Source organism: Typha angustifolia, chromosome 13 (assembly GCF_048772165.1).
Source record: "Typha angustifolia cultivar Huaian chromosome 13, ASM4877216v1, whole genome shotgun sequence".
In the NCBI taxonomy this organism is placed as follows: Eukaryota; Viridiplantae; Streptophyta; class Magnoliopsida; order Poales; family Typhaceae; genus Typha; species Typha angustifolia.
This window is the reverse complement of record NC_133251.1, coordinates 3,231,824-3,259,592: the sequence shown is the minus strand read 5'-3', so window position 1 is coordinate 3,259,592 and position 27,769 is coordinate 3,231,824. Positions and strand designations below refer to the sequence as shown.

Genomic DNA, 27,769 nt, shown 5'->3' with positions numbered 1-27,769 from the left:
TATAATAAATCAATTTTTTTTTTTGAGACAACAATTTATATAATATACATATCTTAAAAGAGAAAATTTTGATAAAAATATGCTATTGTCGTATAAATAAATTTTTACTAAACTAATAGAAATCATTGATTAAGAAAGCGACTTTATAGATCGTTTTCACAGAAAACCGTTTACTTTAAAAATATATATATATATATATATATATATATATCTGCACAACTAATTACATGATAATAATTATAGTAGTTTGATAAATAATTTATAGACTATAGTATGAGAGTCACAAATTTTGAAAGTAAGAGATCGGCAAAAACTCGAAAGTGAAATAAAGTAACAGCGGCTCGTACAACAATAGGTACGATTCCCGTGTATGCTGGGAATTTATCAAGGCTGACTGCTGATAAAAGCCACAAAGATTGGCACTTGCAATATGCCAGAACATGGCCACATCTACCAGACCGTGAGACCTTCCAACTCATGCAAATATGTGAAAGGTGTTCCCTAAACTATTAGATAAATTATACAAAAGTTCTCTTAAATAGGATCAACGTCGCTAATCGAAGGGGCTTGACTGTGGCAAAATGATCAGAGCATTCTATGTCAATGATCATCAGTCTCAATTGCTTTGAAGCAAGACGCGGCAACGAAATTCTCCTAGTGCCCATATAGGAAATATGTTTCGGTATTGGGAATAGCTAATCATGCAGTTTCTGTTGAAGACTCCCATAATTTCCTGCCATGACATGTTCAACATATAAGAAAGCGAGCATTAGTATAAAGGATAGGGTATAACGGCGTACGGTGCTCATATTTTTTTAATCTCATAGCTACAAAGGCATAGCAGAAGTTCCCACTACATTACACGAAATTGAGTTCCTTTTAACAGCTTTAACATAGCACATCTTATCAAGCTTACCTTTCATAATGCTTGCCAGTACACAAATCAAGATCATCATGGATAAGAAAATGGTAGTAGATGGATAAATGTTAAATGAATATATCGACTTCTTTATTGGGGTTTTATTTTCAATTAACAATAGATTTATAGATGATGAGGAGCTTAAGCCAAAGTAATTTAAGGTTCCAATATTGCAGTATATTATTTTTCTTCAGAATTTTATGAATTACCCATTATGGACAAAATCCTAATGATAACTTCCGTGAGCATAAATCGGGCTTTGAGAATTCTAGTATCATGAATTGCAGCAAATCATCATAACTTGAATGCAGATCATGTAAGCAGCAAAAACTTACTTGTTGAGGAAACTCCCCATCTTCCATTTGCAAATTAATCAGCACTTTCGCAGCTCGGTGCAAAGGCTTTGGATCTCTCTCAGCCTGCTCCAGAAACAACAGTACCACTTCCACTGATTAGAAAGAATGAAAGATACCTCTCATGCATCACGAAGCATCTGAAAGATGATGAATGTGTGCTCCCTCTTGACTCTAGACATGGTTATGCGTCTGTGATATTGGGGTGTCATATCTCTCTCTGATATTCTGGGCAATAGTAGGATGAGCGCTATGAATACTAGGCTCCTACAGGTCTATGGGATGGCTTGGCATGTATACATTGACTGGTAATGGTACCACAGCATACAAGGAGGATGATAAAATGGGAATGATTATAGTGTATCAATAGTCAGAAATATCAGGAGTCAATATTGAACAAACCTGCCCAGCATCGATTAGAGCTAACATGGCCCATGCAGTGTTGACAGCATGAGATTTATTTCCCTCAAGATTGGTATACACCTATTTAGAAGAGAAGAAAAAGTATTAAGAACTATGATTTAAAAAAAGTGTAGAAGAGCAACATGCATCTATTGACAAACTTTAGCTATAATAAAATGAACCTCTTAGTTTAACTCCAGTAAAATTGAAAGAGTAATAATCATTTGGATGATGAACAGAAAATCAAAATTGTTTTAATTATTAAATAGTATGTCTGCACATTAAAATAAAATGTCATGGGGGATCATTAAGTTTTTTAATTCAAGAGACATGGACTAGTTTATCCTTGTAAGAAGAACCAGTTCAAAACTAAGACAATTGTATGAACACAAAACTATGTAAAAGAGATGTTCATTGACTAGAAAAATAATCATAGTGCTACTATCATTCGTAAACATTGCCAATAAATGGATATCCAGGCCTCATTTGTGTCCAGCCCTCCATATTAGCAATGCCATCAAAGTGCTTAGTGTAAGATTGGGCAAGAGAAAGAGCAGGCACGATCTTCACAAATTACCAGTCCTAGTAATGTCCTCAGTTTGCATCAAGTGGTTATGTAAAAAGCATTCAGTTTGGCTTAACCATTTATGTGTGAATTGAAGAGATAGAACAGAAAACCTTTAAAAAATTCAAATCTAACTAATTTCACTCAGTTGCATCAATTGGCCACATTGAGAGCATGTGATTGCTATTAATTAATAATAATAGTTACATACCCATGCTTATCTGACATCAAAGTTCAATTATAACAGCATCTAAAGTACAAATATTGTTCTTATACAAGTCTTACAAAAAGTCAATTATTTATCATACAAGTCTAGACGACATATTCGAATCATGTGACCTGGTTACAACCTAAATGCAGGATAGGTGCACCATTAAATGCAGGTAGATTTCCATTGGAAGAGTTTTATTCATTTCAGGGGCATTCAATGGATTACTTCAACAGGAAAAAGTATAACCAACAACACAAGTGACTGATATTATACAACCAGTGAAGGGGTAAGAATTTTGCCTTATCTTGACACGAAAGATAGCTCTCCCCCCAACCACCTGAAGGCAGTTGCTTTGACAACAAAAAATCACATGCTTTCTGGATGCAAGGGCTGTTCTTATAAGTCCTTCCAGCAGCAATTAATGCCTTCACTCCAAACCACATACCATAGGTGAAGCAAACTGCCCAGGAGCCATACCTGTTGGAAACATAGTTTTAGAAGATCAGTTCTGATCCTATGAAACCACAATCACTATGGCGGTACTGTCAATAAAAGTGAGGCATCTATATTCTTGTTCAGAGCAGATAACCATCTATGACCAGTTATGCTGTTGTAGGTTGGAACTTTCACTAGGAAGAGATATTATGGACAAACCATGAACCATTATGCTCTTGAATACTTTCAATGAAGCGAGCTGCTTTTGTGATGCAATTTTCTATTTCTTCTCTGCGGTGTCCAGGATATAACTTTTTGAATGATGTCAATGCTTGAATTGCGGCTGAAGTACATTCAACATATCTGTGGATGAACCTTATAATGTTAAAAATGCTATCTACAAAGAAAACAGCAGAAAACAAAGATGGCCTACAATAACTGAGTGATAGTATCTTACGGGTAATCGATGACAATGTCCCCAAAAGTTTCAGCTGGATTGATAAGCTGAATAACTAACAGAAGCATGTCAGCAGATATTCCAAAATTTTACAAGAAAAAATAATGTAAAGATCACATTTTATCGATGAAGTGTATGTTAATAGCATATGATGTTTGTTTTTCCTTATCCTTGTGTATCTATCTCAAGAAGCACTGATCCAAAGAGAAAGTGAAGGGTGACCTTTGAATACAAGCTCAACAGTGAGTTCAGTAACCCCATTAAAGCAAATTGGCTTTCTCTTACACAAATAAATTTCCCAAGCCATCAACCTACAACTGGATCTTTTATCCAATTTAAACATGAACATGAGACACCCAGCACACCAACCTGGCTCACACAGTTTGTTTATCAACAGTTGGTTCAGATCTTTCAAGTCCAATGAACTGGGTCAGGCTAATATTCATCATTTGGTCCTTGCCTATGGCTAGTGTCTGGACGAGTTTCTACTGCACTTCAACTGGCCCATCCCAGAAATAGAACCTATAAAGTAGGTCCCACTGAACAGATGATTGAAAGCACCAGAATGAATTTGTACAGCCCTTATTATCTATAGTAGCAGAGGAGGTAGCAATATGTAATGGTTTAGGTATGATGGCATGGATTTAGGATCTAGAGTGAAAAGGAGAAAATTATAATTTAGAATCTTAAAATCTTAAGCAAATAAGGACCAGATTTCACATAGCTGCAGAGATTCATGGAAAAGACCATTTATCAAAATGATTCTAAAAGAATTGATTAGATATAACATGTTTCAAAGAAAAAGAAGAAAATGAATAAAACTGTGACAACTTAAATTTTATCTTCCTTTTTACTTCTTCATTCCTTGATTAACAACCTAATTATGAATGCTATGAAAAGGTGAAAGAAATGGTGCAGTTGAAATTCAATAATGAAGCAAGATTACAACAATTTGTTTCTTTTCTTGTATGAGAGGCATGAGATGGGAGTGGCACCTATGTATTCCTAGCTTCAGAGCAAGTCTGCTAATCTATCACTCTCTTCTAATTTCTAAGTTTCTATTATTCTTCTTAACTGTATATCCGAACTTCCAGTACTGATTGTGTTGCCCCAAATGATTGTCGCAAACATTGGTTTTGTTGTGTTTTTCACTAGCATTAATCATGTTGATCTATGTGGATTCTTCAGTTTGTGTGCCAAAGTATATATTTGGACAGGGGAACTTTATGTTCCCTCCATTCTTCAGGCTATTTGATGCATGAGCAATGGTCTCCAAACTATATGATTTTACCCTAGTCAGTTTTAGTTACGTAGATTACGAACAATAGATGGACCATCAAGTTGGCTATCTGACATGTTTTAAATCATTATCTCCATTTTAGAGATCTAACTTTAAGGTGTGTGGTAAATATGACCAAGTATAAATGTAGAAGAAAGCCATTCTAGGATCCACATAAATTATCTTATTTTCTTCATTAAAATATCGTGAGTCTATGGATTCTAGTTTCAATATTAAATTTTCTATACAACCACACACTTTCCAGCTATTAGCATCGATTTGCAGCTAATAGTATATTAGAATAAACTTTCTAATTTGAAGAAGCCCCAAAAGACCCAAGGAACAAGCAGCAAAAAGGAAATCTGAATACATATACACACCTCCATCCAGGCATAAGATCTCGTAAGTTCATATGTTGCGAAGCCACCATCTTTGTTCTACATAGAAATAGTAATAAGATCAAATACAAATGATTTCTCCTGCAATATTAAGCAAACAGATATAGTACATCAAAACTACCTAGAAAGTAGAAACTGAAAATTCAATATTTACTATCTAAAAATCGGAATAGTGGCAGCATGGCAGGCTGGTTCAAGCTAAAATCATAAGTGCGAAGTCTCGCTATATGAGAATGCAGTCAACAGGCTATTCTTTGGACTCCACTGTACCATAATGAGAAAAGGCTTCTCTGGTTAGTCTTTGTGCCTTCACATATTATCACCTAATAACAAGATAATAAGGAACCATTTGATTTTGAGGCTTCTTTAGACCTAAGAAGGAGTGGCCTCATTAAGTACATAATATTGACGTGGATATAGATGGAATGCACAGGGTCCGACTGAGAAAATGCAGGCATTTAAGGTATCCATCAGATAACATTAATCCCATGATATTGCCTGAAAGTTAATCATTTAATAGATGGATTGCTCATCCCATAATAGTATTGCAGGGGCAGTTTCTAAAGGATGTTATATGCTTATCAGTATGCAGGTATACAGGATGCCTATACATAGAACAGTTGGATGTGCACATAGTCCTAGACCTTTCTAAGAGACATAATAACAGGTCAACCAAAAACTTCAACTATCTGATAATACAGATCCCTTTAATGCAAGTGGCATTTGGTCATTTTGGACAATAAATATTAAAGGACAACAATTTGGTCTTCTAGTTAAAAAGGCCAAGAAACTTATAGCAGATTCACTGCTCTTTCGTTTTACTTGTATATTATTAAGAAACATTCATTTTTTTTTCATATTGAAATGCCTTATATAATGCATATAAATCAAATCCATGCAAGTGTTACCATCAGAGATAAAATGACATTGACAGCATCATAGAATCGTCTTCCATCTAATGGTTTACCAACAATTTCTGGAGAAATCTTTGACAACAATAAGGTAGCCTGCACAAACATAATGGTATCAGCCATTAATAACCTTAACCTTAAGTAACTTATATTAAAACAACCTTAAGTCCTTCTGCAGTACAATCTGATATAGGCCATCCATGATCCGCTGTAGAAAAGGGCCATGCACCTTTTGATATGTGACGGTACCAGAAACTGAGATCTCCAGTACAGTTTTCAAGAACCTATTGATTTATGCAATAGAATATTGGTGAAATCGTAACAGATGCAGCAGAAAAAGGCATCCCAGGAATGGAAATGAGACCTGTGTATCCTTTATGAATTCATGGGCCTGCTTAAGAACAGGACCATACTCGTCAAGAAGGTTAGTTGAATGAATTGCTTGAACCATAAAAGCTGTGTCCCACAGTTGGCTCCCATTATATCCCTGCATTTTACTAGATGACATTATATCTATATCCTTGAAAAATGATTGTAAGAAAATGGACATTATTAAATAGTAGGCAATGGTGAATTAGTAATGAAGGACATTTTTATAGTGGAACTCCAATAAAGGCATTCAGTAAGAAAGATCTAACAAAACTAGTAGAAGAAAGAGAGCATTGAATATTATGCAGGACCTGCATTTTCATGCCATCTTCTGCAAGCCATAGGTAATCAAAGATTCTTGGAAGGTGCAATTTAAATGCTTCTGAATTCGGATCTTCAATCCAGCAGGAAAGCATATTAAGTACCTGCAAGCATCAAATATCTTACAAGCTAGCTGGCAGATAAATGATTTAAACTACTTGAGAAGCCAGATATGATCGTGCTGTAGCAGAGACCAATTAATAAATAGAAATAAGAAAGTGTGATCAAGTTGCCCCTAGAAAAAGAAAGAATCATAGACTAGCTTCAGTTCTTACCTTGTTAACTGGACCAATGCAAATATATCTAGTATTCTCATCTTCATAATGAATATGTTGAATGGCAGTATCCAGAGCTCTCTCTCTTAATTTACTGCCTGGCCAGTGCATTAGAACTGGCTCGACAAACTTGTGAAGTGAAGCCCAAAGAATATCTTGTATCAGTGGGTGTGGATAGTACAGATCTTCCTGCACCAACATAACATTAAGGAAAGTTCAATTAATCTACTCTTAGTTTCATCGTCTTAATGAAATCCTAACTAAATTTTCCCTTCTTTTCTCAAAAAAAGAAGAAAAAGTATATTAGTTAATTGATACACCTCTTTTACTGGTTCCCTGCATTGCAATATTTCACAGTTATGCGATTAAGAAAGCTATACTATATGCCATGTGAAAGAACATCTTCAGTTTGCTTACCAGACAAACTAAAAGAAAGTTAAGTCAACCAAGAATATGTTAGAGATCTAAATACGAAATTACCAAGGAGATTAACCATGCTCTATTAAAACCTAACAGAAAATTTACACCATCAATAAGGCAACCTGGCATGTTACTGTCTCCAAGGAGGCAAAAATATTTCAAGAGGATGCCAATAGCTAAAGAAATCCTTCAATTTATGGGGAAGAAGATGGGATTGTGGAAGGGGGGTGGAGTGGTATAGAGGTCACCAAAATATGGATTCTGTTCAGCAAAAGGCTACATTGCTTGTAATTGGTCAGGCACTAACCCTTATTACCATCCAGATTAGCTTTCTAATGTGAATAATATTGGATATTATATGCAAGAAAGCAACAACAAATATTAATATGATCAAATATTGCTTTCAGTTAGTAGAATAGAGATAGGTACTTGCCCTATTTCAATTGTAAGTTAAGTAGATCATGGAACTACTGGATTCATAAACTTTAACAGAAGCTTACACAATGATCAACTAATTCTCTAAAGTACCCAAATAATGCATGGTCAAGTTAATAGAAGTGAAATTTCTCATATAATTAAAGGGATGAAACATGCCTTTTGAAAGAATGATGAATGTTAACAACACCATATAACAGATACAAAGATTGAGAGGAAAATGTATTCAAGATAGTCTGAACCTTCACAAGAAAACAAGAGCAAGAAGCATAAATCCAACAGACCTTTGCACACTCATTCCGAGCCTTGTTCCAATCAATCTGATGATAGGGAAGAGTATATAGCTCCTTTCTTAGTGATAGTACCAATGGTGTAATTTGACCAACAAACCTCTTTCCATATATGTAAGACATTGGCAAATAAACCATCCGGCAGTGACACCACATACGTCCTGTGAGACAAGAAAAAGGAAGAGACTAAATTTACTTGAAGGAAAAAGGTATCAAGCAAGTTATTATTTAAGAATTGCAGTTAGACATGGTCCAAATGTCAGGAGAAGTATAATTTAACAATAATTTAAGTAATCTGTATGTGGTAGTTTACATCTTAATAGGTGAAAAGAACCTGTGTAAGTGTGAAACTTCTTAGTTTAAGAATATGTGTATTATCAAGAAGTAAAAGGAATGAGGCCATTAACATATGTCAGAATTCAGATAGATATGTACTTCAAGGAACTTATTGGTCCTTAGACATTTTTAAATATAATCATAAATATAACACAACTAGGAAAAAGAGCTAGCTTGATAGTTGAGGAAAATACCAAAATGTCAGTCAATGTACTGTATCCTTTTAATGGACTATACCCATCAAGAGACCATCAATCAAGCATATGGAACAACTTCACAATGAAGCAAGTAATAAGTTATCAGAGGCACTGAAGGATCACATCAGGAATCAAAGAGGTTATAACTCTTACTTCTACAAGCAATTACGAGAAAGCTCTACAGCATATACATTTGAACAATAATTAAACAAAAGAGGTTGTCAACAGAAGAACCTTTTCATTATTGCCTTCTCTTTCTAGAAATGGAGGTAAGACATATACTTATTCATTTCTAAAACTGACTATTTGAAAGGACAGAGAGTGTAAGCATTACAACAACCTGGATGAATGGGGAGAGAATATGGGAGTAACCATATTTCTGGGGGCAATGGATTGTTACCAGACCAGTCAAAAACTCCAAGCACCTGAAAGCAATTAAGCACATAGAAATTAGTTTCTACTCTTTGAAGTTAGAACCGCTGACTTCTCAACTTGAATGAATGAAAAGAACTGGCTTCTTACAGAGAGCCACATCTTGCCCCACGATGTTATTGCAGTTGCACTACCATGTTCTAAAATCCAGTTTCGTGCTTTCTCCATTGCCCCATTTCCACCATCCGCTCCCTCACCAAGCAATCTCAGTGTGACATATGTCAAAACTGAACCAAACATGGTGCTTGGACCCTCAATGTGCAATCCCCAACCACCATCTCTGTTCTGTAGTAATGAAACTTCTATTAGGTTTCATTCTTCAGATCTTCTTGAAGTCAGGAAGAAAATGTTGTGTTTGATTCTATATTCTGAAAAGTTGAGTTGGTCCATTCAGATTAATTAGAAGGATTAAATAAGAATTAGATATCCTTGCCTGATGATTGTAAAGATAACGGCGAATCTCTTGCTGGTGTTCTGTCGATAATATGGTGTTTAGTGCTCCCGTAACAGACAAACATATTATCTGCAACCCAGATGAACAACAAATTAAGCGGTAGTTCTCATACTTACGAAATGGTAGCACTAGGAGTCTGGGATGCCTCACATATCATTAAAGTGAGAACTAACGAAATGGTAGCACTAGGAGTCTAGGATGCCTCACATGTCATTAAACGATTCAGCAAGCTAAATGGAACACATGTTACCATGTAATGTACAACTAATTAACCAAAATTCATGAATTTATGGCTTGGGAGTGATGCAAGATGAGTCCCAATTGCATCCTAAAAAATTAGATAGTAATGCCACTTATTCACCAGGCAGCTAGTTTCTATAAATCGACATAATTCAATCCACTAAGTATCAATTCTACTAAGGATGTTAGGAAATACCAAGCCAGGCATAAGAAACATAGGACCTCCATAATCCCCAGGCCAGTGTCCATCATGTGCTTGAAGAGTAGAAGAACGGCTAATGGCTTTTCTTAGTGAAGTCAGTACAACTTCCTCTGTAAGATCTTCATGGTCTTCTAGCTTGATTTTGGGGAGATTCAAATCTAGAGGATTCTCCCTTGCAAACTGCAGCAAAGAGATTTCAGACTAAATAAAAGATACAATTCATTGACATAAAATGAAGATAATTGAAGTACCACAGACATAAACATACAGGAGCAAAGAAATAGGGATGGCATAGAAACATAAAAAGTTAAAAACAAGCTTATATATAATTATATATGTTATGTGCGTTTGTGTGTATATAATATATACCTATACATGTATATATTTATGTGAATACAAACTTCATGTTTAAATTTGGAAAAAGTTTTAACAACCTTTTGATCCATTGATTGTACCTTTAAAGATAGTAAATGACTAATCCTGAAATGCAGCGAGAAACTTTTTTCTTTCTCTAGTCTACCCAGAGGTTACAAACATGTTTGAAACTTATAACAGCCACCTTGAAGTGGTTGTAAGAACAGACTCATTAAATGCAATGTCCTGCCTACAGAACAAGGTCATAAGCTTCCAGAAGCATTGGCACTTCATACTACTGCAAACTAATTCTTGGAAAGCAAGAGACTATTTTCTACAGAATTAGCACATAAACTTGAGATAAGTAAATGCTACAGCATTTATGTCTCATTTTCACAATAATAACAAGTGTCATACGCATCCAATGTGCATGGGCTCCAAAAAGGAAAAGCAGAGATGGTCGAATAAGAAAATCTCTTTCCAGAGAATCGGTTAAAATAACTGCAGTTTTCCACTAATTCTAATGGGTTTTATCCAAGTTCCTAATACTGTATGAGTTGGGTTAAGATTTTGATAGCTTGATGGCTCGAGATACTTACAGTGAGTCTGATACTATGCATAGTTAAATAACAACCTTTCTTTGGATAAAAACGGAAAAGCCCCTATCCTCCTTTATTTAGATAGAAGGCAATATATTATCTCAAAAAGGAAACAAAAGTACAATCAGGTATCTAGGCAGATAACCGGTGTATCCCTATACAAGATTTCAACTAGATTTACAATGTCAATTGAACCTAGAAACACCAATATCTTGTAGTTTATTTCAATAGAAAAAAGAAGTCAATTGACATATAAAATCCATCGGAATAGTTTCTTGCTTGGTTACTCTACATTATGCGAGGCAACCAAATCCGACCAATATGATTAGACAGTGCTCAAAATCATATTCTTCTTCTAAAATTTGTAGTTTCACTGTCCATAATCTACCTGTGAAGGCATTACTAAGTGAATCAGTGATGTAATCGCCATGATCCACTAAAGAAATCATTCTTTTGCTGCTTTACTCTAACAATCACGAAAGATGAAACGACTAAAGAATTTCTGCTTATGTATATACCTGCAGCCGCATGATAAGATCGGCGCTGTGCTTCATCTCGAACCGATGCTCCCGGAATTCCTCGCGGGCCTTCTCGATCTCAGCGATCTCCTCGGCCGTGCCAAGATTCGGATCGAACTCCCACACCTGCCTCCCCACGTGGCCGTTCGTGGTCCTCAGCCACGGGCTGCCGCCCTCCGCGATTTTAAGCCTCCACATTGTCGTATCAAAACAGAGAACTGCAAGAGATAACAATCGCAACGCTCCTCTTTTAAAAATAATAGTAATAATAACAATATCAGCTTCAGGAAAGCAAGATTCGACGAGAAAACTAGGACTTCGATCTCAATCACGCACATGGGTCGATGAATAGGCGATTCCTAAGACGGGAAAACCAATCGGGAAACGAGGCTTCGTGGATTTCGATAACTTCGAGAAATCTCAGGAATCTTTAAGTCGCCATGAAATCGAAGATAGGAAGACGATGAGTATAAGAAGCCAGGGTTTACAATGGTTCGGGGTGTTCAGCGTTGGTACCGGTAACCGAAGCTCTGGGCTTCTTCTTCTTCTTCACTTCCTGAAGCGGCTGTCGAAGTGATGCGAAGGGAGGAATGGTTACAGCGGTATAGAAAGTGAGTCTTAAAATTGAGGGAGTTTTAAGAATACCACCGTATATTTTATATATAAAATAATTTATAAATATTTAAATATTTATGACTTTTTAAGAAGAGAGAATAGAGACCAGAAAAATAGCAGTGATATTATTTTAATAATTTAATCAATCAAAATAACATCAGAATGTTAAATAAAAATTATAGAAAAAAAAAATAAAAGATCGTCAAAAATAAATATGAATCAATAATAAGTAATATATAAAGTATAATTTATAAAATATCTTAAAATTTATATTAAACAATAAATTAATTAAAAAAATTAATTTTCTAACTCAACTTATTTTAGAGATACGGTTAAACTAGACGGTAATATTTAAGTAGTTGAATTGAAAATTGACTTATTTATAATAAAAAAAAAATTCTCCTAAGATTTAATAATTATTTTTGATAATTATCAAGTTTCTATAGAAATCGTGAAACTGAAAAGTAATTTATATTCCAAAGTTGATCTAAATCAGCGGCTTCGTTGAGCTAGATTCGATGCGGCAAAATTTACATTAATTTGTATTTAAGTATTAGAGTGAATTAGATACGTGAAAGACAAAATTGATGGCAGAATTAAAATATTCAACTAACTCCTACGTGGTCCCTAAATATGAGTATTTTGACTACAGTAGTCTTCTCACAAATTTATTTATCAAGTGGCCCACTTCTGAACTTATTACTTAAAAGATTCTATTTTAGACTTATTTAATGGACTTATCATCGACAGCACTTTGCTGCCTGGCCTCATCTGTGCTTTGCTTTTTACAATAATAAGTGTTCTCATTTGGAATCTATAGACTTACAAGAACAATCTCATATTCAGTTCTGTTGAAGAGTCACTTTCCTTAATCTGGAAAAGAACCATTTCGCTTGCTTATGAATATTACAAAATCCTAGCTCCTCCACTGGCTCAAGCAACTCCTATCTGTTTCATCCGTTGGGAACCACCCCCGCCCAAATTCCCTAAGTTCAACATTGACGACTCTTATGCAGATCCTAACGAGCTTTGTAGGGCATGCTTTATCTTGCGTTCCCCATTAGGTTCTCTAATTATGGTCGGCAGTCGTTGCGACCATTACACTCTTTTGCTCGCATTGAAGCCTTCACTTTTAGAGAGATTCTGATCTATATCCGTTCGCTTTATATATTGCATCTCTAAGTTTCGAGAGTAACTCTCAACTCTTGGTCAACATAGTCAATGGGATTCATCCAGCACCTTGGTGTATATAAAGGTGTAAATAAGCCGAGTTTGAGTGAGCTAGCTCCAACTCAGGCTCGACTCGAAATGAATTTTGAGTCTTAGACTTTTGCTCAAGCTCGGCTCAGCTCAACTTGAGCCGAGCATTAGAATTTTACTCAGACTCGACTCAGCTCAACTCAAATAAAGTCAGAGCCGAGCCAAAGCCTAAAATAAGTCTATTATCAAGCCGAGTTGGACCGAGCCAAATCTTTCTCTCTCTCTCTCTCTCTCTCTCTCATCACTCTTCTGCCATCTCTATCACTATTACCACACACCTATCTCTCTCTCCCTCTTCTTCTATAAAACTTCTCATTCTTTGCTCACATGAGAAAATTGCCAAGCAAATTGGATCAAACCCTCTGCTATCAGCGTCGATATTACCCTGCCCCGTGCAGCACCTTGAATGGGTGCTAATAGGATCTATCCCCAAACTTTACTAATCAACAGATAAGATGAGGTTATTCGGGAACAAAACAAGGAAGAGTTTATTTTTTACTTACCTAGCAATAGAGGTTGGTGACCTTTAGGCAACCAGTGAGTTGATCGAGGGAGACCTCGTCGATCTCGAAGTCAAGGGTGTGGAGGGGCGTCTTGGACACGGGGTGGATGTCGTCATCACTATGGGGTGAATGAATGAGAGGGAGTGGGTTGGAAACTTGGGATTAGGGATTGTGAGTTTGGGCTGTTACTAGGGAGACATCGCAAGGTTGGCGGCCTGTGAGAACTTTAAGGATAGGGTGTGGTAAGATAAGACAACTTGGCAAAGAAGGATGAGACGGCACCGCGACAGCTTGAGGAGGATGAGCACGGTGTCAAAGGAAGAGGAGGAGGCGGGGATGGGATTTGGTAATTAGGGTTTTCTCACCCCTTTTATATCAAACCTTTTGAGCCAAGCTTAAGCAAACCAACTCTAGCTCAAGCTCGACTCATCTCTAATTGAGTCGAGCCAAACTCAAGCTTTAGTCGAGCTGAGCCTAAGTCTGAACTGCTCATTTATTTTAACAGCCCTAGGTGTAAATCATCCATCGTTGGCGACTGCATGTTATTACTCTCATTTTATTCATTCCTTTTTGTTTCCCATATCTACCGTGAAGCAAATAAGTCTGCGGACTGGCTTGCTAACTGAGATAGAAATAGTAATAAGAATAATAATATTGAGGTACAATCTATTTTGATAAATAACATTAAAAGGAGGCGTATCCCACCCGGTCAAAAAACAAAACAAAAAAATTTGCTTTAACGTGTCAGCGTAGCTTGCCTTGGTAGATAGAATCTGTCAGATCCCGTCACGTGATGCAGCAAGTACTGTGACAAGAATTAGAACATAAAAAAATTAAAAATATTTGTGACAAGGATCAACTACTTGCTAACAAGAAAAATTAATTTGGGTCACACTGTCGGCACTTGCAAGTCGCAAGAGCCGAGACCCAAAGGGCCAAGAGTGCTTGTTTGTATTCAGTTCTAGGATCCTTTCCAACATGGACTAGGTGAACACCATACACACACTCTTTCCAACCATACTCGCGTAAGCTCGTATTAAATTTTATATATATCTTGTGAGAATAACCCTATCCTTTCTCATCCATCCCTTTCCTGACTCTCTATCTAAATTGATAACGCCATCTGTCACGACGACCGCCACGTGACTACCTCCCGCTCTCCTTCTCTATTGCTTCTGGCCCTTAAATCGGACACCTGCCTAGATTCACCACCACAGAAATATCCAATATCTCACCCGATAAATCGGTCGAATATTATTATATAAAACAACTTATCCGGGCGGATACCAACCTTCCTATCTAAACTCCAAGCCTACCGAGAGAGGGGAAGGAGAGGAATACAAAGTGGCACGGCGCCGAGTCTTAAGTTCATAATAAATCCCTCTGTGGAGCTCCGCTTCGGGCGTGTAAGAAGCCGGCGCCGAAGTGATGGAGAAGCTGGCGAAGTCGGTGCCGAAGTAGTGTTGATTTGCTTATTTTAATTGTTTTTTTTTAACTTCGAGCGTGCCCGTAGAAATATTATTATCCAATTGGACACAATTTATTTATTCGATATAAATATTAATTTCTTTTACTCTAAATTATATGCTACTGATATCTGCTTTAAGTCGTCGTCGAGTTATTCCTCTAAATTAATCGTACTATCGAATCATCAATCAAATTGGATCAATCGAACTGGATCAAATTACTAAATAATTTCTTCATAATATTATTTGAAGTTAAAATGAATTCTATAATCTTCTCAGTCACGATTTTTCTCGATAAATCTGGCCCTGCATTCTCTACGCCATCTCTTCTATACATAGAATTTAAAGAAAAAAAAATTAGCGTTGTATTTTCCGTAATCCGTGAGGCATATTGCATTCAATATTATGCCTCTATGTCATGCTGAAGTGAAGCAGTTTGGGCTGGTCTTACTGCTAGCCCTGGAAGAGGAAGAATTGCATGTACTTGGCCCAGTTTGAGCTCTATACTTGTGTAGTGGAGGAAGAATAGGCTACTGGAGGCATCCTGTGGTCCTAATTCTTTCCAACACTATTTGTCCATGTACAGATAAACTATTCATGAATCATGAGGAAAATATAGTTACAAAGTCTACTACTCAATCAAAATCGTTTAAAGTGACCTTATCAATAACAACAATGGGAAACCAAGAGATTGGCTGTGCTTTATGCAGTGCAATTGAATTGAAACCAGACAGTTGGAGTGCTCACATGATTAAAGGCTCTAATAGCGTATTAAGTGTAATCCGATTCAAATTTTGAATAGTATCATTCGAAAACCAACACCTAATAATGAAAAGTTGTAGGTTATGATTAAACGACCGGATTTGAGGACTAATGGGGCTTCCTTGGGGAAAAATTAGCCAGCTTAGCGTGCTAGCTCCTCTTGCTTTGACATTCGTGCAATAAATATCTACCTAATTCCAAGATATCAATTATCAAACACCTCTATCTTTTAATAATTGTACCAGATTATATCAAATTTTTAATAGAAGGAGTCTATTATAGTTGCCCATTTGATGTGCACGATCCAGCATATCATACAGTCAAATCTACAGTGCCCTCTTTTTTTCTTAGTGTGATCTGATCCGTATAATCTGACATACTAATGAGTTATTAACCATACATTTTAGACAAATTTCAACGAATGCTCTCAATATAGATTGAATGCTCTCAATATAGATCGGATAAAGAGTCAAACTCTTCTTATATATAAAGTTATTAATTATTAAGATTTTAACTAATATACTAAGTCGTCTAGTTTAAACTTTAAATTATATGTATGATTGAATTATTGCTTTAAATTAAATGTCACCGAGACATTACTCTAAGTCATCGTACTGATGAGATGCAACTCCAATTAATTGCATTATCGAGCAAGCCACCCCTAATTATTAAATAATTTTTTTATAATAATTATTTATAATTAGAGTTGATCCTATATTGCACTATTAATCTTATATTTGGTCTAGTCAGCAAGTTTTGAATAAGAAAAGAGCAGCCCAAGTACGCATAAAGGTTATTATACGCCGGGACGCACAAAGAGGCCGCATGACAACAAACGCAACCGAAAATGTATGCGGAAGCAGAAGGTGGCAGCAGCTGGTGGGAGCAGTGACGCACACGTTGCTCCTGACGGGCGGATGGCAAGTCGCCGTCAAGACCCAAGTAACGCATAGAATCCGGTATGCGGGCGGCTGCACCAAAGTCCCCGTTGCACCTTGCTTGCATCCCCGTCCAAATATCCAATCCTTCCAAAGGTCTTTTTAGTCCTCAACCAATAATAAAATTTCTAAACATATTTATTTGGAAAAGATCGGTCGTAGTAGTTTCCCTAAATTTGGCGCACAATGAGGGAGCGCGTCGCGAAGCCAGGGACCTAAATTTAAAATCCGAAATAATAAATGAAGGGAAAAATAGGAGTGAAGTTACGATTTTGCCCTCACCAACCACCGTCACCGATTTACTGCATAGTGGCGCCGCATGTTTCGAATCTCAAACCAAAGGACTGGATCGTGGATTTGTGCTCCTATAGGGGTATTTTGATAAGAATATTTTGGTTTAACAAACTAGAGAAATATCTCTTCTCTATGCAGACTATACTCTTTCCTTTCCCCTCGCTGCCCTGCTCCTCCATTGGAGCTCAGATGCCATTGTAATTGAAATCTAAACCTCTTCCTCCCATTTCTGATCTGTGTGTTGGTTGGTTCATCCAAAAAGTCTTTTTTGGTTCATCAAATCCCCAACCTCCTCCTTACACAACCATGAAAATCTAATCTTTTATGCCTTCTTTTTTTTTCCTAAACACATCAGAATGGGAAGAATGGTGCACCTGAGCCATCGAAAGAGATGATCTTTCCATACATGGTTAGTTTCTGCACTTGTTTCTTTCTAGATTAATGTTCTTCCTATTTTCCTTTTACATTTATGCGAGAAAGATTGTCTTTTTCTTTCGTTTTTGTTGTTGTTGTTGTTGTATTGTTCGTATACAGGATTTTCGTGCTTCTTAAGGTGTTGGTTGTGGAGGTTTCACTATAGATTTAAATGTCACCATGTTCAAAAGTTGAAACTTTTGGGTTTAAACACCAATTTTCTTTCTTTTCTTATGGAAAAGAAATGATTTTGGTTTTTCAAAGGAGATTGCCGTGATTTTATCTATTTACCTATTTGATTTCTAATATAACATGATTCACATACTTTTTGCTGGCCATAGATGAAATCTCCACAGAATGGTTTCGTTAGACCACTTTACTTTTTCTTTGGCAAAGATGCCAAAGAAAAAGTACATCCTTGGTTTTATCTTTCTAATCTCTTGATGTTATCTTTTATATTCTCAATATATTTATAAAATAGTTATGGTAATTTAAATGGAAAATTGGATGCTTGATCTATCTCTGCTTCTTACTTTCTGGATATAGTTTTTTTTTTTTTCAAAATCCCTATTCCAAATGATACATTCTGCATTTATTTATTTATTTTATAAAGTAGAAAGTTCTAATAATATTGGCATATAAGAGGATCTGAGGGGGGAGATAGGACCATTTGATGGTCTTCCTTTTAGTATCAATTAATTATTTCAATCTATTTCTGTAGTGAAAATCTTGACATTTTTCAGGTATATGGGAAGAGATTGATTCTTTCAGTTTCCTCTAGATACACGCGAAAAATGATAAAAGACAGTTTGATATTTATAAGTAAATGATGACTAAATTTGATTTCACTCCTTTTGCAGCTTCTATGATTGTTTGAGTCATTTCCATTGTCGGTTTAAAGTTAATGGGTAGAGGTAGAGGAAAGGGAAAGAAATTGACCATTGTCGCGAGTCATGAAGATCCTGGAAGTGGCGGAGATGAAGTAATGCCTGCATATAAGAGAAGGGGAAGGCCACAAAAGCCTTTGAAGGATGACATTGATGAAGAAGAGAGTGAGAAAATTGAAGGAGAAGATGACGATGTCAAACCGAAGGCCTCAAACAAAGAGATCAAAAGCTCAGTTGTAAACGGGAAGAAGAGGAAGAGGCATTCGCAAGTGAAAGAAGATTCAGATTCTGTCCTGGAAGAAAATTCTTCTGCAATCCGTTCCAGCAATAATGACTCGATTAGGCCTAATGGTTTTCGGCAAAATGGAAGCCGGCGAAAGAGCAAACCTCGGCGAGCTGCTGAAGCAGGAGTTGAGTGCAAGTGAGATTTTTACTAGTCCTTGGTGTTTTATATTTTCCAGATCCTCTTCTTTCGCTCTCTTTCCCTTGTTCATTTCACTTCTATAGTAATCTTATTGTTTTAAGGGTGAATTCTATTAGGAAGCTGGCGATTGAATGCACTGATCTGTGATCATCAACAGAGTTATATCCAGCATTATTGTATTCTTTAGCTTAATTGTAGGCTTGTAGCTTCTCATTGCTCCCTCCCGAGTTGTGAACATGGAATTTTTGTTGCAATAAAGAGTTCATTTGTTTTGCTGGTTGCCATCTACTTTTGAATATTACCCAGAAAACATAGCTCTTGTTTCAGAAACATCTGCATCCATTATTGCTTGGATAACATTTTAGACTACCAACCATCACAGGCCACTCTTGATTTAAAGGATGCATTAGTTTACCATATTTTTGTGTTTGCCATAAGATTTCTTGTGTTTTTGGTGGTGATAGGAAGTTAAGACTCAAAGATGCTTGAGAGGAAGATGCCTCGTGTTGCATAAACTTTTGGAGGCATTGATGCTTCCTTTGAAGCAATTCTTTGTCACAAGCTTTGTGGCAGTGATTCTCTCTCTATTTCGATTCAAGCCTCTTTGGCATGCACATATCACTTTATCCATTCTCTTGCTTTCCACTTTTCTTTTCTCGGTTTAGTTTTGTATGCATGCTCTTTTGTATTAAGAATAAGAAAACCGTTAAGATTTCATCGATCTATATATATATATATATATATATATATACAAGAGTTAAAATATTCTTATTCTTATTTAATGAGTTCTGAAACATATCAAAAGTTATATAAGGGCATTCATGCAAATAAGCAACTTTTGGAGGGCTATACACCGCTCCATCATGCATATCAAAAGTTGAACACCTGCGAATCACGAGGCACATTGTGATGCAGTTGCTCGGTGGGCCTTGTTGGGCTAAAGTAGATAAAGCTCACACTGTGCCTAAATTGCAAACAATGGCCCAGCTCTTAGTGGTGCCCTTTCCAATCAACAGGTAAAGTTGGCAGGAAAAGAGAGGCCTCTTTTTGAAAAAACAAAGAGAGAGAGAGAGAGAGAGAGAGAGAGAGAGAGAGAGAGAGAGAGAGAGAGAGGAAAAAAAAAAGTAGCACCTTTAGCCGGCCACCTTTTATCTCATCCTTCCTTGTTTTGTGGATGCACGGCCATGATGGGCTCATCTATTCGCCCGGCCAACTGTGGACCGTACGTTGGCTTTGGGGAACATTTGAGGCTCTGATGGACACCACACCCCCCCCCATCTCTGTGTAATCCTTGGAATTGTGTACTTATCGGCAAAAAGGATTAGTAGATTGGAGTTGGAATAAATGGAGCCTACCCAAGAAGTAAAATAAAAGACCTTTTGTTTTAAAACTAGATTTAAGTTAACTATGTTTAATTTAAATAATTCTGATTGCTATTAAGTATATATACATATTCAGGGCTTTCCTCATTAAAAAAAGAAAAAAAAAACTTAGCTATTGTGTTCATTTCAGAGATGGAGTACGTTTGTGTGTGTGTGTATATATATATATATATATTGTTTTGGGAGAGTAAAATTGTAGTGTAGTTTTAACTGTTAACCAGATGTGAGACATTAATAAAGAAGTTTCCTTCAAAGTGTACCAACTCAAATAAGTTAGCCACTTCTCATTCCCTCTTGCCATCTTGCTCCATGTACTTGTTGGGCTTATTCTTTTATCCTTTGTTTGTTTGCTTACTGTCTCCAGGCTTATGATTCCAATCTTTGTACTACTCCTAACACCTTGCTTAAAGAAGGAAAGCACCATTAAACCAAGATCTTCCTTTCCAAAAGCTAAGTTTGAGTTGTACCAAAGGTACTATAATAAAAGCTCATTCATCTACAGAGGCCATCATGGAGATTTGGGAGATGGTCAGGGATAGGTTTGGGAATTTCCTCACCATAAAAAAAGGAAAAAGGAAAAAGAAAAAAGAAAAAAAAAGCCAGCCATTGGTTTTTGTTGGATTTGCTCTCAGTCTCCAAGGAGGGTCGGTGGGCATAATTTATTTTAGAAACAAGTCCAAGAATCCAAAACCCCATGAGAGTAGTCTTTTGCAAATCCATTGCTCATTCCAAGAGATTCTCCCCTCCTCAATGGAACTCATTTGAAAAAGGGATTAGAACACAAATCATCTTGTCAAAGCAAAAGAAGGGCACAGACATCTCTGCCTCCAAAAGCGACTTTCCCAATACTACTACCTCCATCCCTTCAAAAGCCACTTTTTAGCCACCCTCACTCATCAAACACCTTTAAAAAAAGTTCACGTCCTAATTACCGTCTTTGATTATGTAAAACATGAACTCATGTATACTTTAAACATCTAAATGTTGGAATTCTTTTTTTATTTTCTTTTGCTGCTAAATTGCTGATATGAACTCGGCAAAGAGAGAGGAAAGCAAATTTCTTTCTTTTCTTTTTTTTATCATCACGAGCCACAATCTAAACCTCTCAAAAAATGAGGCATATAACGCTTCTTAATAAATAAATTAGGGAGTAAAACCCATGTTCTCTTTAATAAATAAATTAGTAAGACTTTGTTCAAGGACAGTTGTGGTGGCTTAAAAAGAAAGAGCAACATGTAAACTGGCATAGATTTTTTTTTTCTTCTTCTCAACAATGTCACTACCCTTTAATGAGTTTTTCTCTGAATATTCTGACAGTTTGAGCAGAGTACTGTGACCCCAAGATGGCATGGCCCAGATGACAGGTGCATGTGTCTTTACATTAAGGGCAGAAAGACCCAGCCAGTTGAGACTCCCAAAAGGCCCTCCCTTTTACTACTCCAAAGTGCCCTCCCCTCCCCTCACCTCCCCCTCCCCCTCCCCCTCCCCTTGTTTTACAGAACCCTCCTTTCCTTTTTGTCCCCCACCCCACCCTTTGCACCAGAAGCCATGGATGGACTGTAGAGATTGGAAATGGAGATGGGTTCAAGCTCTATGGAGGCCCCTGGGGCCTGTGGCTCTAATGACTCCCTTAATGGGCTAAAGTTTGGGAAAAAGATCTACTTTGAGGATGGTGGCAGTGGGGGGAGCTCCTCCTCCTCCAAGGCTCCAACCTCATCTGGGAAGAAGGGGAAGGGGGTTGTGCAAGGTGGGCAGCAGCCACCCAGGTGCCAAGTGGAGGGTTGCAAGGTGGATCTCACAGGGGCCAAGGCTTACTACTGCAGGCATAAGGTGTGTGGGATGCACTCCAAGGCTCCCAAAGTCATTGTGGGAGGATTGGAGCAAAGGTTTTGTCAGCAGTGCAGCAGGTCAGCTTCGGCTTCCACCATTCATCAATTTATTGTCTTCCATTTCTCGGTCCATGCTTTTGTGTTGGGGTTATTAGATTTGTTGCCTTTTCTAGTATGTACCTTTAATTTCTCCCCCCCTTTTTCTATGTATGGTGGATGCTTATGATATACTAACAGTAGTACATTTGGTAGGGCATTTGGCTTGCTATTTGTTAGATTAACGATTTACTGCACAATTAGCCCTAATTACACTTTGGCAGCTCTTCTTTATCTTAGATCTTCTATTTAAATGCTGATTTAGCTTTTTCTTCTATTTTTCTGGAATGCATCGTTCCTATCATTAACTTAACTAATTTTTTTTTAATATGTTGGTAAAGAGTTCTTATCTTTTCGTTATGTGAATGCTAAGGTGCTTTTAGGGCTTGCTACATTTTCTTTACAGTTTCTCAACTCATGTATATTTAAGATCTAATCTCAAGATGATTTTTAAGACATTATTAGGACTTCACTTTGCTCTGAAGCAAAAGAAAAGTAAGATGCCGTTGCCTATAGACTTCGATATTTGAAGTTACTGGTGACATTTATATCTATAAAACTCGTGTTTTTGAATCTCTATGCATCTGATTCCTGTAGTGCTAGTGTCAGGCATATAACGACGATGCTCATGGAATTGTTGTTAATCATGAAATGCTTTTGAAAATTTCTTTCTGAGGAATTATGCTTAATTTGTTCACTTAGAATAACATCAGTATTCTGCTGATTCTTTTGCTACCTTTCTCAACTTAATTAGTATATAATTATGTCAAGTAGAATCCTATTTCTCAAACAGCACTAACAAACTGAATTTATAGAAAAGTAAGTGCCAAGCTATTGTTAATAAGGTTTTTGGCGGGACAATTACTTCTTAATGGAGATGAACTATTTCATCCATTGGCTTAATCCATGATACCCCTTTGTTAAAGTATCTCCCTAGCTAATTTCTAAAGCAATTTTTTTCCATTTTTCTCTATCCTCTAGGCTCTTTGGCTAGAGGACTTTTGGATGGTTGTTGCTCTTAGGTTGCATGTGTGTGAATAGTCTGATGACTGATGTAGGCAACTTTTTTTTCGGTGGGGGGGGCGGATCAAGTCCCTCTTTTTTGATTCTTTAGGGATTTGACACTGAATTTAGAGGGGGTTGAATGCTAGAAATAGGCTGCAAGTTTAGTTCTTGGAGCCTTGTTATCAATTAGTTGTGCTGTGCCTGACCCCAATTGTTGGGAAAAGGTTGACATGATGATATGATGACGATGTAAAAGGAAGTAGCTTCCATTATGTGAAAGGAGAAATCACAGGAAAAGAAGAATGAGGAATTGTTCCTCATGGCCTAAAATTGGAGAGCACAAGTTTCTTAACTTGCATCCTATAAGTACTCTCCCATCATATGAGAGGAGAAAGCACAAAAAAAGGACAATCATGGGATGGCCCTTTTCCAGGGTAAGTTTCTTTTCTATTCCTAAATAGAACTTAGGTACAATACAGTATCTCTCAGAGTTATCCAGGTGAGATAGATTTTCTTCTCATTTTAGAAGACGGTTATTTGCTAATTCATTTAATACCCTACATGCATATGTTTTTACTACTCATCTTGCAAACCTAGAACAGTTATTATAAAGGTGTTTGCCTTGTTCATAATATGTCTTCTGTTATGGTCCTACAAGCACCAATTGTACTGTGAATGACCATTGCTTGTGGGTGTGCACAGTTGTTTTTTTTTGTCGGGGGGGGGGGGGGGGGGGGGGGGGGTCATTTTACTTATAACAGATTGTAATATATGAATTTCATCTTTCTAAATATCAGTTTTGATGGTTGTTCCAATAAATTCCTTCTGTTGTATGTTCCAGATGATGAATTTGATTATCCAATCTCAAAAAACAATATTTCATGTCTGAGTATTTCCACAGGTTTCATCAGTTACCTGAATTTGACCAAGGGAAGCGTAGCTGCCGTAGACGTTTGGCTGGCCATAACCAGAGACGCAGGAAGCCGCCTTCTGGGCCTTTGTCATCGCACTATGGTCGCCTGGCATCAACATTTCATGGTAAAACACATCTCTAATATCTCCGAGATTCATCTCATTTCCTTACATAGTATACTATTTAACAGGCGAGCCGAGCAGATTCAGAAGCTTTCTTATGGATTTCACTTACCCGAGGGCGCCTCCAACTACAGTGAGAGATATTTGGCCAACTGTCAGACCTAGCGATCAGATGACCGGTAGCCAGTGGCAGGAAGGCTTAGACCCTCATCCTGGTGCAGTCTCAGTACATGGAGCCCACCCATACATGCAGGGTTCTGCAGCAGGTGCCCTCTTCTCCGCCTCAGAGCTTCCGCCGGGTGAATGCCTTGCAGGAGTCGCCGACTCCGGCTGTGCTCTCTCTCTTCTGTCAACTCAGCCATGGGATAACAACACTACCAGAACCCGACCTCCGACAATCTCAGCAAGCAGCGGTTTCGAAGGCGCTCCTATGGCTCATCCGGTGATGCCGAGTAATTACGCGACCAGTCCCTGGGGTCTCAGGGGTCATGGAGGCAGGAATAGCTCCCATGAGATGCTGCATGATATGGGAATAGATGAGGTTGCAGGTGCCAGCAATGGTCAGTTTTCCGGTGAGCTCGAGTTAGCTCTGCAGGGAAATGGGCCATCTCACCTGGATCATGGCTCGAGTAGGGCATTCGACCACTCAGGTCATGTGATGCACTGGTCTCTCTAGAACCTCATATTCTAGTCCGCTCTTGAAGACATGGTTCATGCAGCTGCTTCGTTTTCTTCTTCTGCTCTCCATGGTTTTGGACTCACAAGATCATGAATTTGAATCTGCGTGTCGGATCTATTAAACTTATGCTATTACTAGTGTTAGAACGTTGTTTGTGAGTTTTCTAAAATGTTTTCCTATATCTGCTGAGATGAAGAGGTAAATTACAACTTTTAGTTTCACCGTTGTTCTCTGATACACAGCTCGAATAACTTGTGGACCATCTTGGAAATGTGTAAACTGATGCACAACCATCGTGATTTTATGCATTTCACCTAATGTACTGAATTGAAAAGGAATAGCAAGTATTAAACATTTTGCAGTACAATCACAGTGTTGGAAGGCCAAGAAAAGGTAAAATAGAAGTCATAGCATGTTCTTCTCATGTTTCATTCATCTCAGTATAACAACAAAAACTTGAGATGGTACTGAATATAAATGTTAATAAATCACAGGTAATGTGTTTCCTTCCTTTCTTGCATGTGTCGAAAATTTCTGACTACAGGCAATTTAGTCCTCCTTAGTTCATGATTCAGTTTGCCCTGCCCTTCGCAAATGATATAATCATCAACATTATACATGTGCATAGTGCATACCGGTTGGCAATACCATCTGCCTCTCCAATCAACTGATGAGAAAGGTAAATGTAGCAATCTGTTGCATAGAATTGCCTATTATGCAAAGATACCAGAATCTGTCATCTGCTTGAGGATGATCAGGATTCTCAAACATCATTGAAATGGAGGAGTCTATGGAGATAACCGGATTTCTGCAATAAGTTGATGGCAGTTAAAATGCACCGCCAACTCTTGGAAGATGAGACGCTCGGTTGAAGCTCTCGACAAGTTAGCAGCACTCAGTGGTCATCTTCATTTGGCCCAGGGCAATCAACTGCCAAAGCTTCCGCTGATTCATACTGAAAAGAAGAATCAAAAAGCAATAATATGTAAAGTTACATCTATCAATTTAACAACAAATGAGAAGCAACAATATGTAAGTACCTCGGAAGAGGATTTTAATTTCGGTTCAAAGAATTCGACCTATCAATTTAACAACAATTGGGAAACTAATATATGCAAGTAAGTTCAAAAGAGGATTGTAATTTCAGTTCAAGATAGACAGTAATATTTTACAATTTGAGATTGCACAGACCAGTGATGAGGCAAACTCTAAAAATTGCAAGTTAACAACAATTGAGAAGCAATGACATGCAAGTACTTCATACTTGCAATATTAGTATCATATATGGGAATCCATTGCTTAGCTATAAGCTTGGAATATAATGGAGCAAACTGGAGCAGTTGCATAATAAAATGCTGGGCAATTTATTCACCTGACATCCACAGTAGAGGCAGTAGCAATGTTGATCTCTCAGCTTCATCAATATGTCATGCAAATCCTGCAAAATTACTTTCTAAGGTTATCATTGAATCCAGAACTTCCATAGAAGAAAAGGAAAATGTAATGAAAACAGTGATCAATTTATATTCATGATCTGCATTTGATCAAGCAGGCATGGATTCACAATAAACAATTGTAATTGTCGTATAAAACCTGAAGATAAAAACTAAGAAATCTAAGGAGAGCCCAAAGAATTACCTCCTCGGTAATTACTTCTTCCTCATCCTCCTCTCCCTCTTTCTTCTCCTTCTCATCCCCGTCATCCTCCGCCGGCTCAACGACCTCTCTATTCTCCAACTGCGCGAGCGCCGCCTCCGCCTTCTTGTAATCCCCAAAAACCCTTCGGCTCCTCCACTGCGTCCTCCGCCACGACCCGAACTCCGCCATCATCTCCTCCTCCCTCCTCCTCTTCCTCTCCTCCGTATCCCTCTCCTCCCTAACCGCCTTATCCCTCGCCGACTCCGCCCCAATTCCAGCCCTGGATCGCCGGATCTCGAGCCCGACCGGCTCGGACCGGCCGGTCCCGGCCTTCCCTAGAGCAGAACCCGGGTCGTACCCCATCTGGCGTAGAAGCTTGAATCCGACGTTGGAGTCCGGGATTGGCGCCTCGAGTCTGGCGATGGTGCGGTCGTCCTCCTCGCGCTGCATCCGCTCGCGATCAAGACGACGCTGCTCCTGCCAGTTGAAGCCCTTAGGACGCCGCTTCGGCTTCGATGGGTAGGGTAAAGGTTGCTCCTTGGAGATAGATTTCTAAGGGAAGAAGAAATCCAGGGTTAGGTTTAAGGTTTCGGAAGGGGGATTAGGGTTTATGCATCTTACCTTCTTGGAGGAGGAAGAAGAGGAGGAGAGCTCGGAAGGGAGGAAGAGGGAGAGATCACCCATGTAGTCATCGTCTTCTTCGCCTACGTCTCTACCCGCCATTGTTGCGGGAGACGGGCGTCGACTGCAACGGCGATGTTTGCAGTCGAATTTGGAAAATTGAAATTAAAAAGGATTAAATATATTTTACCCCCTACTTATACCTAAAATTATTTTTACTATGCACTTTAAAAATCTCAAACTAATCTTTAAATTTATTTTTACTATGATAATTTTTTTATTAATTTTAATTAAATATTTTGATAATTTATCGTATTATATTAAAATCTGTATATCTTTTCTAACAAACATGATAAAATATATTAAGTATATGAACTAGTTTAGAACTTTTTAATATATACAAACAAAATAAATTTAAGGATAGATATAAAAGATAAAATATATTTAACCCAGTTAAAAAATAAAAACTTATGGGCTTCTATTGGGCTTTATTTGGTGGCCATTTAGAATCTGTGTAAGAGATGTATATTCAGTGGAAACTGGTAAAAA

General features: G+C 37.6%; 4 protein-coding genes across 6 annotated transcripts; 2 read left to right on the top strand and 2 right to left on the bottom strand.

The window, feature by feature from the left end:
• Positions 1–303: 303 nt before the first annotated feature.
• Positions 304–11,994, bottom strand: LOC140774263 (cycloartenol synthase-like). Of its 3 annotated transcripts, none has more exons than XM_073117185.1 (19): positions 11,861–11,994; positions 11,373–11,590; positions 9,896–10,081; positions 9,439–9,528; positions 9,096–9,290; positions 8,914–8,998; positions 8,035–8,201; positions 6,896–7,084; positions 6,611–6,724; positions 6,295–6,417; positions 6,092–6,214; positions 5,928–6,026; positions 5,002–5,058; positions 3,343–3,389; positions 3,105–3,248; positions 2,750–2,927; positions 1,675–1,755; positions 1,255–1,338; positions 304–733 (listed from the first exon to the last, which is right to left on the bottom strand). In XM_073117185.1, the coding sequence occupies exons 2-19, from the start codon at positions 11,568–11,570 to the stop codon at positions 617–619; spliced, it is 2,277 nt and encodes a 758-aa protein (XP_072973286.1). In that variant the 5' UTR covers positions 11,571–11,590; positions 11,861–11,994; the 3' UTR covers positions 304–616. The 3 variants fall into 3 exon arrangements, with proteins under 3 accessions (XP_072973286.1, XP_072973285.1, XP_072973287.1); XM_073117184.1 differs by having other exon boundaries at positions 11,709–11,982; XM_073117186.1 differs by having other exon boundaries at positions 11,889–11,980.
• Positions 11,995–17,338: 5,344 nt separating this feature from the next.
• On the top strand, positions 17,339–19,219 carry LOC140773856 (uncharacterized). The gene is made up of 2 exons (XM_073116626.1): positions 17,339–17,619; positions 18,485–19,219. Exon 2 carries the CDS (start codon positions 18,529–18,531, stop codon positions 18,934–18,936), a length of 408 nt encoding a protein of 135 aa, XP_072972727.1. The 5' UTR covers positions 17,339–17,619; positions 18,485–18,528; the 3' UTR covers positions 18,937–19,219.
• A 2,567-nt stretch (positions 19,220–21,786) lies between these two features.
• Positions 21,787–25,179, top strand: LOC140774830 (squamosa promoter-binding-like protein 17). Its single transcript, XM_073117974.1, has 3 exons — positions 21,787–22,224; positions 24,149–24,285; positions 24,351–25,179. Exons 1-3 carry the CDS (start codon positions 21,890–21,892, stop codon positions 24,956–24,958), a joined length of 1,080 nt encoding a protein of 359 aa, XP_072974075.1. The 5' UTR covers positions 21,787–21,889; the 3' UTR covers positions 24,959–25,179.
• A 181-nt stretch (positions 25,180–25,360) lies between these two features.
• Positions 25,361–27,369, bottom strand: LOC140774831 (uncharacterized). The gene is made up of 4 exons (XM_073117975.1): positions 27,221–27,369; positions 26,600–27,151; positions 26,334–26,399; positions 25,361–25,916 (listed from the first exon to the last, which is right to left on the bottom strand). The coding sequence occupies exons 1-4, from the start codon at positions 27,320–27,322 to the stop codon at positions 25,857–25,859; spliced, it is 780 nt and encodes a 259-aa protein (XP_072974076.1). The 5' UTR covers positions 27,323–27,369; the 3' UTR covers positions 25,361–25,856.
• Positions 27,370–27,769: the final 400 nt, after the last annotated feature.

Coding starts and splice junctions, on each gene's coding strand:
- LOC140774263 (XM_073117185.1), bottom strand. CDS start 11,570: ATGTGGAGGCTTAAAATCGCGGAGGGCGGCAGCCCGTGGCTGAGGACC. Junction 8,999..9,095: donor GGGGCAAGATGTGGCTCTCT/GTAAGAAGCCAG, acceptor AATTGCTTTCAG/GTGCTTGGAGTTTTTGACTG. Junction 8,202..8,913: donor TTCTCTCCCCATTCATCCAG/GTTGTTGTAATG, acceptor CTTGTCTCACAG/GACGTATGTGGTGTCACTGC.
- LOC140773856 (XM_073116626.1), top strand. CDS start 18,529: ATGGGTAGAGGTAGAGGAAAGGGAAAGAAATTGACCATTGTCGCGAGT.
- LOC140774830 (XM_073117974.1), top strand. CDS start 21,890: ATGGAGATGGGTTCAAGCTCTATGGAGGCCCCTGGGGCCTGTGGCTCT. Junction 22,225..24,148: donor TTTTGTCAGCAGTGCAGCAG/GTCAGCTTCGGC, acceptor GTATTTCCACAG/GTTTCATCAGTTACCTGAAT. Junction 24,286..24,350: donor CCTGGCATCAACATTTCATG/GTAAAACACATC, acceptor ACTATTTAACAG/GCGAGCCGAGCAGATTCAGA.
- LOC140774831 (XM_073117975.1), bottom strand. CDS start 27,322: ATGGCGGGTAGAGACGTAGGCGAAGAAGACGATGACTACATGGGTGAT. Junction 27,152..27,220: donor CTTCTTCCTCCTCCAAGAAG/GTAAGATGCATA, acceptor TTCTTCCCTTAG/AAATCTATCTCCAAGGAGCA. Junction 26,400..26,599: donor AAGAAGTAATTACCGAGGAG/GTAATTCTTTGG, acceptor GTAATTTTGCAG/GATTTGCATGACATATTGAT.